Below are 11,584 nucleotides of genomic sequence, written 5' to 3'. Positions count from 1 at the left end.
TTAGGAAAGAAGATTGCAGATCTCTGCTGACTTTTTTTATCCCCATTCTGTTCATTTAGAAGTTCAGCTAAGTAGACTGCTTGGTGTAATAATGATAATCAAGTATTAAAATGGCCAGATAGCAGTGTAATTAGGAATATGCAACACTGCAGTATAAAGTCCAGGCATCTGGTAAGGATTAGATTTGCTGATTTTACAAAATCATTAAGATACAAACCGTTTTGACAGATCTGATAGGGAGAAGAAAGATGAATACATTACCATTTAAGCTGCCCTTGTAGCACTAAGAAATCCTGCAGTGTTTTCCACTTAAAATATTTCAACATCAAAAGCAAAACATTTGGCTTTAAGGGAAAAGTTCACATATTTACATGTATCATCCACTACTAAATTCTCCCTTAAGTATTTTAAGTATTCTATTCCTCTGTAGACGAAACATTGACTAAAATGCTCACATTTGGATTTTAGGGGATTTCTTTTCTCCATTAGGAGTTTTGGAGAGCGAAAAAGTCTGAAATGGTACACCAAAAATAAAAATCCAGTAGTCATGAAGCCTCACACTAGATTTGCTTCTAGGCAGCACATAAGGAAGAAATTAGAAAAATCTCCCTAAAATATGAAAGACTGAGCCATAACAAAAGCCCTGCAATAATTCAAGGGCTAGCATATACAAGCCACATTTTTAGTTGATAAAAAAACAACCTTTAATCACTGCAAAGAGATCACTCAATTCACACCTGTAAAAAAAAAGTAGTTTGAAAATTAAACAGTATAGGCACTTAAAACTCTGTGGTGAAATCTTACAAAAGGTGTATCTCATCATGTTTATCAACAAAGTAAACCAGCACATAAGGACCTGTTCTCCCTTTTCTTCCCCCCAAGAACAACAACCGGCATGCTACTAAAGTGTTAAGCTCCATTTAGTGAGTTCTTAGAGCAGGTTTTCCCTGGACTTAGTAAGGCAAGTGTCTGCAACTCCAGAATAAAGTGGGAAATTGAAGAAAGCTTTGAATTTCAAATGTCTTTCAGTGAGGAATTAGTTTAAAAAGACATACAACAATAAGCCATGAAATAAGTCCAGACACAACAATTCAGGGCTAGAATATGCTATGAAACTGGCAGGCATCCAGGCCAGGGCCAGGTGCCTGATTTGGATTAGATTCAAGTGGCCTTAGGCCACCTACAGAGCTTACAGGTAAAATCTGGAAGCTGCTCACCTCAGTATGCCCTGCCCTGGTTCTATTTCAGGTCCTTGGAAAGGAATCCCAGCTGGCTGGACCTCATCCAAAGCAATATGCTTTTAGATCGCGTTGTCTGTATACTGTGATGAAGCAGGATTTTAGAAAAAAATGTGTTTGGAAAAGACATATCTAATATACTGCCTATTTCTCTGTTTGTAGTGCAGCTGCAAACAGTGATGTTTACTCATGAGAACAACATTTAGGTCTTGCTACTCCTGACACCTTTAGAATGTGCTTGCAGATGAACGTATATATAATCAAAAAGACATAAAAGATCCTGAAAAAAACTTGTGGCTTAGATTATTATAGGTCATAAGAAGGAAAGGTACTTTGTCAATCTAATTCATATTTACGCATCACATTTCTGTTCTCTTTACATTCCATTTTGCTCTGAATCATGAAAAAAGCCAAGGTAGCTCAAGCTGTATACTGTATTGTATAGATTTCTGACTGCAAATCGCTTTTTTTTTGGCTATGTCTGAAACACATGAAGCCTTCTATATCCCTCTAAGAGAGGCTATGAATGCCCCACACACCGTGCAGTGTGTGACTGCAGTTTCATACCACGAGGAGAGAGGCAACGCTTGCTGGCCTGGCAGAGCTGAAATCAGCACTTTTCTTCTTGCTAGATGCTACTCAGTAAAATTATCCGGTGAGCATGGGTGAAAAATAATCAGGTTACTCTCAAATGAACTAATCGGTTTCAGTTTCTGGTTATGAAGTTCTAGCACAATGTTGCTGTTGTCAGCATTGCCAAGAAGAAGATTTGAAATCTCGTTTCAATTCAAGATTAAAAAAACAAAAAACAAAAAACAAAAAAACACTCTTCTCTCATTAAAGGGAAATGATTGAAAAGGGCATGAAATCAATTTTATTAATGTTAAAAAGCTCATCCACATAGTAAAGAAACAACACTTTCACAGTATTTGTTATTTTATTATGGAAAGGAAAGAAAGGATTTTGCTTATCAGGCTCCTCTCAGCAAAAACAGGCATAGATAACATTGGACTTGCATGTGAGGGTTTTCTGAGTAGGGTTTTATCCCATGTCACTGGGATTTTCATGAATATTGTTCCACATTTCTCTTTTTGTAATATACCTAAAAATCACTTCTTTAACTATACCAGTTAGCTTTACATTCTTCCCCACCGAAGTGCTTGTCCTAATAGCTCAGAATTGCCACCATTAGGTCCAACTCCATCGGTACTGCTTTCAGCTGAAGAGTGGCTGTTAATTTCCATGTTACAGGCATACAGCCTAAAATGATTTCATTCCTTTTTCTTCCCAACATCAGGCTTTATTGAAAATAGACAAATCAAACACTTTCCAGTACACACACATAGTAAGATATTATTAAATGTTGTCACAGCAACCAGTATAACACTTTTGTTTGTAAAACAACTGTTTGACTCCTAAACACGCTGAACTACCTTTGGAAATCAACACCACAGTCAGGGAATAGTTTTGTTTGCAAATTAGGAATGCAAAGAAAGCTGTGGTAAATTAAAAACTGTAAGCTGAGCTCCTGGGATAGGGACCAATTTTCCGTTCTGTGTGTGTTCAGCATCAAGCTCACAGGGTCCGGTACAACTACCACTACCATATTCTTCATGGGTTATTGTCATCTTTTGGCAAGATAGATAGTGGTAAAAAATATCCTTCTTTGCAAAAAAAATGAAAGATAAGTAGTAAAGGCCATGTTTTATGGTGAAAGACAGTACAGTAATCAAAATATTTAGAGTTCATGCTTTTATACAATGCTGTGATGTGATTGTTTGCTGCCAATCTGGTACAGAATAGCCTACAAGAACTTAAAATCTGGTCTTCCAAAAAAGTAATACAGCTTTCCAATGTCTAATACACATCCCACTCTTGTCATGGTAAAAGAGATTGAAGTCTTTCAAAACACAGCAAACAGAATATCTATGCAGACTTTTTAGGCGCCTTCAAAGTAAAGCACTGCATGGTGCTGTAAGCCCTTACAGAAGCAGATATTGAACAGCTCTGTATCTGTGGGAGACATTTTCCTACTAAATTGCCAAGCTGTAGTTAAAAATCCCACTGAGAGATCTATTTTGTGTAAGCAAGAGATAAAGATTGTAGGTCTGGACAGGCAACTGCAAAGGGAGGATGGATATACTTGGAATATGAAGTAAAAGCACCTAATTTTCCTAGGAAATGGGCTGACACTCAATTGAAAATGTTATAATAAAGTACTTGCAGGTACACTGTGATTGTTACATGGAAGGGACTGAAAAACTTTGTGAACTTCTCTGCAGTCTATGTTCCCAGCAAGAAGGCTGAAGTAACAAAGGCTTATTGATGTGAAAAGGGGGGGAAGTTTTTAATAGAGGAATCCCAGGAGCCAGCCAAAGAAGCATTATCTTGTATTAAAAAAATCTGCAAATAATGAAATTCAGAGGAGAGAGAAGCCAATTTTCTTCTTTGCTTGGCCCATGAAATTAGTACCAAATAAAAGAAGAAACATATGTAGAAGGGACTGGAGACAAAATCTTCCCAGCAATATTCTTCTTAAGGCATGTTATTCAAAAGAGTACAGGGAATCATTATCAGAAAGGCTGAGCAGGTTCAGTTCCTATTGATCTCAAATGGGCCTCTGAATTCTTAGTACCTTGGAAAATTAAGTCCCCAGAGTGCACTGGAAATTTTCAACCCAGGAAGAGTCTCATTCTAAAACTAATGTATACAAGCAGGAAAACCTTCATCTTGGATCTCGTCTTAACAGCAACCCAATCTGATGCTCACATGGTAGCTGTTAAAATAAGGGAACAAGCCACATCAGGAGGATTTATCTTTCTAGCACAGAAATTAAATTAAAGAGGGAGATAGTATGTCAAGCTTGGGTGAGAAGAAGCAGTGCTACTAGGAGCAGGCCAGAAGAATATCTAGCCACACTTAGATAAAACAAGTACATTTAATACACAAGAAATGATTGAGGTACCATTTCATCCCAATGCCATTAGTTTTGGGGCTGAGTAACTTCATACATTCCTATCACGGAAGAAAGAGGTTGAAACTTCCATATGGATTTTCTTTCTTGGCCTGGTTTATCCTTTTCTGGGATGCAGATGCTGGCTGAATGTAACAGAGGCTGGGCTTTCCTTCTCGCACGTTATGCCAGAGTATGTCTGAAACAAATACAAGTGTTTTAGAAGATATTTGCAGGAATCTTAAATATATCTTTGCAACTCCATAGGCTACATGTCCTTCCAGGTATACTGCAAATCAGTATTTATGAAAAGCATTTTCAAAGTGGATCTTTGAACCTGCTGGCCTGCACGATTTCTCCCGTGCCATTTTTGATCCATTGTATAAATAGAAATTTTGGCACGTGCACAACATTATAAACTGCATAATTGTTTTTATTAGAATTCTGTGAGTTTGGAGGTACCTGTTCTTTAATTACACTTGGAAATTGTCCAGGAAAACTCTTCTAAAATGTACTGCTTGCAAATCCATAGTCGGGCCACCCACAATGACAGCTTTTATTTTTCTTCTATTAGTGATGGACATTTTCATTTAATTCTGGTGTGGGTGTGTGACAAAGCCCCCGTGTTCTGAACTGCAGCTTCCCCCTGTTCACTTTTCAGCCACAGAGTGTGTTGGGATACCATGGCAGCAACTTTTGACATTTGGATTGGAGCCAGGTAAGAGCAATTTGCTGAGTTTTTACGTTGTCTTTCTTGCTGCCTTGGACTCCCCTCCCCCTTCTAAAAATTGCTGGTGACACTGGAAGTGCAAGTCAGTTAATCTTGTCTAAAATCTAAGCATTAGCCTACAGCACTGACTGCAAGAGAAATGCAGAACATTGCTCTGGGAAGTTTCTGCATGTCAGCCATAAGCATCCAGCGTGGAGGTGGGTTTAGTTCCGCTCCTGAGCCCAAATCTGTGGTGTGGCAGGACGGAGCAAGTACAATAGGAGCAAGTCAGCAGGATAGCTGGAACTTCATGCTCCATGCCAGAAAGTAGGATGTCCAGCTAGCACAAGTAAATGTGTAGAACTAATCAAATTAGGATGGACATGCTGTGCAACACAGAGAAATGCATGTAAGCAGAAAATTGTGTTTAATATTTGTAATCAAAAGCATTTCTTTGGGACTATAACAGCCCAGTGCTACGTGCAAATTGGGTGAGGAAAAAATGTAAACATTGTTTCTTTGATTTCATTGGGAGTTAGGGTGCAGGAGGAATGCTGGATCAAGCTCCTTTTCCAGTGGCAGTGATTAAAAAGCTATGTGAAATGAACTTAGGGACTTATTGACAGAAAATATTACTGTAAATGGTGGTGAAAACCTATTCCACAGAGATTACTCTTTATTGCTTGTAGTTTGCCAGAATTTATAGGATGCAATCTGAAGACTGTGGGTTTAAAGACCATTTGAGGAAATAACTTCAGTCCTCACACCATGTTTTGAGGCTTCTGCAGAAAGCAGAATTTAATGCAGAAACTGGAGAGATGGCGGAATTTTATTCTGTGAACTTTCAGGCCCTTAAGGAACATGAATTAATGGAGGAACCACACCACGTCAAGCAGTAGATGTTTTTGTTCCTTATACAATTTCCATGTCAGCTGAAATATAGTTACCTATAAACAGAATAAGCAGTGACGCTGTGTAGCCCATGCCATGTGTCACTGAAGAATGCAATTAACCATCATGCAAAAGCAACTTTATTACAGTAGCTTATATTATAAGCTATACACTGGCTAGAAATACTGAAGTGTGCCTTGCATGTGCTTTTGGGAATATGCTAGTCTAGCATTTCCCATTCCTGAGAATATTGTGGCCAGCTTCAAATTTCACGGAAGTAAACAAAGGATTTGTTGTTTGTTTTCATTAGGGTAGCTTTTAAAATGTGGGGAGAGAGGAGAGGATATGGTATAGGAGTAGCTCTGCTGTTAGCGGGCATCACAATACTGTCTAGTGCTTTACAAATGTGGTTTGTGGAGGTAAGAGCAACTAAGGTAAGAGTAGTGTGTGCAACCTCCCTTCTGCATGGGGATCGTCCCAGCAGGAAGGACTGCAGCAGCCTGTCTCCTCAGATTCTGTGTGCCAGCCAAGCAGAGGATCAGTGGCCACTTGTGCCAGCTGGAGATGTTTGTCCTCTTCCTTAACTGCATGGTGCTGTGTGAGTTTAGGTAACACACAGATACACATTTTGTACCAGTTGGTTGCATCCCTGCCACTACATGTAATCTGTATGAACACTTCTACAGATTATGAACTCACACACTGCTGGACTAGAAGATCTGGAAGATTTCTTTTAACCTTGCTACAAGTGAGTAATAATTGCTGAACTGTCTAGATGAAGTATATAAATTCACAAATCGCCCTGGGATTATTGAATGAATAATACAACAAGAAAGGAAAAACTTAAATGTTATGGTATGCATGGAGCGTAACCAAGTAATTGCACTTTGGAGACTACTCAGCTTGGGACAAAGATGAACTTGACAGTCTTGAAAACTACCAGCTCTTTCTAAAGAGGATCCTTTTCAATTGGAAAGATATTTTCATGAAGACTTTTCCACAAGGAGTTTAGCCCAGCGTGTGATCAGTCAGCACCAAAGCCTGCTGAGAGTGAAACATCTTCATGAGGATCAGCACAGAGAGAGCATCAAGATTAACCTGGGAGTATTGTGAACAACCCAACAAGTATGTTCCCTGGTAAGAAACAGTCACAGAAATGTCAAGGAGGAACGGAGTTGCAGAAAGTAAATGCAGAGGTAGCAAAAAACTGTTTTTGCTCTGATTTTTGCTCTGATTTCTTACTCACTCAATACAATGTGACTAAAGTACCTGATATAAATAATATAATATATATAATATAAATAAGCCTTTACTGCTGCTTTTTCTCATTGGAAGTACTCTGTTCCCAGCTGTCAACCAGATATGATTGAAATCTGATACACATTATTCAGATTGATTTCTAATACAAATGTATCTAGACAAATAATCAAGGACTGGGACTTTTCATTTCCTTGTGTTCACTGGTAACGGAAGAGTTTCTCATGTAGACAGAAGAGAATTACAGCAGGTGGATACAAACAAATACACTAAAAATATGACAAAACTGATCAGTACGAAAAAGTTTTAGCAGTGTCCAACCTGATGGCCGGGTGAGAAGAGAGAAGAATCCATGAACGGACCATGTTATGGCAATGAAGGAATACATCCTAGGTGGTTGTCTGAGGTGGGAAGTGCTAGGGAGTGGGAGAGAAAGCCAACCCTCTGACACAAAGTTGTTTACCACACTGTGGAGCTTTATTTCGCTAATGGTTTGCATGGTAACAATGTTTGCACATGGTAAGGAGCCGCCTGCAGGATTCTCTGATGTTTATGACCATCTCTGCTGGGGTGATGATTGACTCAGAGAGCAAAGTATGATGCTGTCTGAGCATGCTAACTGATCAGTGATGCTGCCTACAGGCCAAGGAAGGTTGGGGTCCCCTGCCTAATGCCAACTCAAATTTAGACACACGTCATTTGTAGTCATGCAAAACAGTCTCGCTTTTTTTTCTTTTCTTCTTTGATCGTTCTCAAAAACTACAAATCCCTGGGGTGAAGTCTTAACTCCACAGAAATCAAGAGCAGGACTCCCTTCTAGGGAGTGCTAGGTTTGTGATGAAAGTTTTGTTGTTTCCTTTTTAAACAATTCTTGTAATTGCTATAGGTTTGTACTTATTTCCTTCCCTTTCCAGCAACCCAGTCAGATAGTCTACTGAAAACAGTTAGGTCTGTCTGTTCAGAGTGTTAAAGGCTGATTAATGAAATTATAACTTGCATGGTTTTATTCTTTTCTCCTATTATCTCCTATGCAGAGCACATTTTCCGTGCTTTGCAATCATTGTAAACTTGTACCCAGCTATTCCTTCTGAATACACTCTGTGAGAAGTGAGAGGTGCACTGCTATAAAAAGATCTTGAAACTTTATCATGAGGTATTCAGCAAGGCGAATGTAAAACCACTGGGAAATAGAGGTGAAGTTCCACACCTGTGATGTTTTTTTAAGGTTTAGGGACAGAAATGCTTTGGAACTTCTGATCTGTGTGAGGCACTGCCCCACAGCAACCACCAGACAGCCCAGGAGAAGGAGGCGGATGGAGCTGGCCCCCAGTTCACCCCACCCCGTGCTGTGCTGCATCCTGAGCCAAGTGGAGCACCGGGCACCTGGTGGTGACACAGCCACTGCCTGTTTGCATGGTGTGACACCAGGACGGGGGAGATTCTGAGTGAGATTGCATTGAGATGTACACAGGAAAACTCTCCAGCACAAAAGGTAGATCGTGAGGTGAGGGACGCTTTTCTATGTGCAGCAAAACCATCAGAAACAAGTTCTGTATTGTGTGCCAACCTGGGTCTGTCCCATTAACTCCACTACTTAAGTTTCCTTCCAGATTATTTAGAGCTTTCATCGTTTACTGACATTTTCTGTAGAAGACAAACTGTAACCTAACGTGGACTGGATGTGTCAAGCCCAGGGCCTGCTGCTGCTTTTGGCTTAGTATCTGTAAGCCACTGCACAAAGCCAGCTCCCCTACTAACATCAGTGTTCCGTGTTCAGTAACAGGTCTTGCCTATCACAAAGATGTTTTCTCCACAGGCAATCTAATCTTTGATTTTGATTGTGTGTTTCTTCTGAAAATAATAGAAACTAACAGCATATTCTCTCTGAACGAACGGCACTTCGGACGCTGGATGGCTCGCGCTGGACTCTTCTCCTTTTCCCCATATCATCACCCACTTGTCCGTTTGATGAAGCCCAGCGTCTCAGCTGTCCATTCTCGCCCCCGGTTGCGCTAGTCCCACCGCCGCAGGTGTGCGCGGCACCGCCGCTCCCCCTCAGCCCTGCCCTTCCTCGCTCCCGGACGCCGCAGGAGCCGCCTCCGCCTCCCCCTCGCCCAGGTGCCTCCCCCCGCGCCCCCCAGCCCAGCCCCGGCCCCCAGTCCCCCGGCCCGGCCCCGCCGCCTCCCTATTGGTCCCGCCCGCTCCGCTCCGCGGCGCCCCCCGGGCGGCGACCGCTCCGAGACGCGGCGCCGGAGGCAGCGCTGCCCCGCGGCGGCGGTGGCGGAGGAGGCTTAAAGCGTGCGCGCCGTTGGGCGGCGAGGGCGCGCTCACCTGGGCGCCGCTCCATGGGCTCCGCCGTCGCGCACGGCGGGGGCGCGGCGCTGCGAGGCGGCCGCCGGAGCTGCTGCGGGGCAGAGCCCAGGTGACCATGCGGGGGATCCGGGCTCGGCCGCCGCGCGCTTCGGGGAGCAGGTAGCACGCCAGGTACACGGCGGAACATGGACTGTCTCCTGCTGGTCGTCTGGACTTTACCTGCCGTGATTCTCAGCGGCAGCTCCATGCAGTTCCCGACCTTCCTGTGGCTTGGAAACGCTGTAAAGGCAGGTCGAGAGCACTTTCTTTTGCAATCGCCTAGTGTACTTGCATAGCAGGTTACTGCACAGTTTCTGATGCCTTGTCTTTCTGCCTTCCCTTGTCAAGTGAATCTCGCCCAATACTCCTTTTCTCTCTCTCTCTTTTTTTTTCTCTTGCAGACCCTTCAGCTGTGTTGCCTCTGTTGCATGTCTCATGCAGCAAGTTTAACCAGTGACAGCATCAGTAGCAGTGAATTAAACCATGGTTTGTATTGCTCTTTCTGTATCTATGCATATGAACATTTGTGTAGATGCTTTTTTCTTGGTAGACTGAGCAGTTAAAGTGAAGAAGCTTCAGAGTTTGGGGAGCATAAAGTGAAAGTGAGTTGCCTTCTGTAAAACAGCTAACTCTGGGCAGAGGCTGACTTGTTCAGCCCTGTGTGCAAAGACTACAAGGAACGATGTCTACAGGTAGAGGATGAATAAATGAGATGGTAAATACATCCATATATACATGTGCAGTTAGAAAGATGAATGTGTATGTAGCCACAACATCAAAACCTCATGTGTTTGTTAGGAAGCAAGGAGACAAAAGTAGTAAAAAGATTTGGGTGGGAGAGCGGAAGAAGTGGTGCATGCAGGATAAGGGAGAGCAAACTGGAGAGAAAAGGCTGTGTGAATGAGAGCCCAGGGGCTGTTTGTTCCCAGGCTGCAGAGACTAGCACTTAGATGGTGATGACTTTGAGAAGGTTGAAGTGCAGTATGTGCTCTTTATTGGATGAGTAGGGAAACAAAGTACAATGGAGAACCATACCAGGGTGCAGGAAGGAAAACCCTCTTGCACCCATTGCCTGTTCACCAGGGGATTCCCTCACTCCAGCAGCTGCTTGCAGTTTTTGGCCACTAGCCTGCTTAGCGTCCTGATTTCTGACGCTGATTAACACTACTCAAGGAAAGTAAAAGCTCTTGATGTATTGTTTCCACTACAAAGAAACAGCCTATCACTGCTTATGTGTTCAGCTTAGTGTGTACCAAATAAAAACTCAGGCCAGGAGATTGTATCTGTAACATCTTTAACAAGATAAGGTTTTTTCTTCTTCTGTAATGGTGTTATTTCAATTAAGAGAGGGCAGTGAGTTGTCTAACTGTCAAATGCACAGGCATCTTTAAGGGTGCACAGAGATGCACCTCAACAGTTCATTGGGGCTGGGAAGCAGTTTGTTCAGCATACTCGCAGCACTGGGATTAGGTGCTAGTTCAGCAAATGACAAAAATTCAGAGCCTGTATCCAGGGCCCCTGTATGGACAGATCAAGAGCAGTGGTGATGCACTTCAGGCTAGGCACTTGCTTGTGAAGCTAGCTGAATCAGAGCCTCTGTTTTTTCCTTTTGTATTTTACTGCAAGTAGATCTCAGTTAAGTTTTGTAATTTTTCATGTATTTTATCCAAAACAATAAATTTCTTTGACATGCAATTAGCAATGGCTGACTAAAGGTTATTAGGTAGCATGTAATCTCTTTCTTCTGAAGGTCAGTTACAATTTGAAACCCAGTCTAATCAAGTCACTACAAAGAGATGAGGTCTCACTCAGTTAAGGCATTAATAAATTAATCCTTTAATCCATTTGAACAAGTGGTACAGTTCTACAAAGTCCCAGTCATGGTTTCCCCTACAGTGATACAATATTTGCTGCATTCTTAGGGACAAAAAAAAAAAAAAAAAAAAAAAAAAAAAAAAAAAAAAAAACCTCAAACCAAAGCAGCCTTCACATTTGACAGCAATTAATACAGGGGGAGGGGAAAATCTACAGATCTGCTGGTGATGACAAATGTCTTCAGAAGAGTGATTGTGGGAATGTTCACAGCTATGCTACTTAGTCTGTACCTCTCAGTGGGGCAGAAAGGAAACAAACACTGTTTGAGAGGCTGTGTGACTTACAGGGTGAATACATGCAGCCAAGCCT

The 11,584-nt window shown here is 42.0% G+C and overlaps 1 protein-coding gene across 2 annotated transcripts in view; it reads left to right on the top strand.

The window, feature by feature from the left end:
• The first annotated feature begins 9,264 nt into the window (after positions 1-9,264).
• Positions 9,265-11,584, top strand: part of ADAMTS18 (ADAM metallopeptidase with thrombospondin type 1 motif 18) — a 68,014-nt gene continuing 65,694 nt past the window's right edge. Inside the window, exons 1-2 of one of the 2 annotated variants that reach the window (XM_085234995.1) lie at positions 9,265-9,648; positions 9,802-9,886. In XM_085234995.1, the coding sequence (XP_085091121.1) occupies positions 9,547-9,648; positions 9,802-9,886 (187 nt within the window). In that variant the 5' untranslated portion in view covers positions 9,265-9,546. Of the gene's footprint in view, positions 9,653-9,801; positions 9,887-11,584 lie in introns of both variants that reach the window. The other variant, XM_085234994.1, reaches the window with a different exon arrangement.

The sequence above is a fragment of the Meleagris gallopavo genome, chromosome 13 (genome assembly GCF_905368555.1).
Source record: "Meleagris gallopavo chromosome 13, MGAL_WU_HG_1.1, whole genome shotgun sequence".
In the NCBI taxonomy this organism is placed as follows: Eukaryota; Metazoa; Chordata; class Aves; order Galliformes; family Phasianidae; genus Meleagris; species Meleagris gallopavo.
The sequence above is the reverse complement of the archived record's forward strand: the minus strand, read 5'-3'. Positions and strand labels throughout refer to the sequence as shown.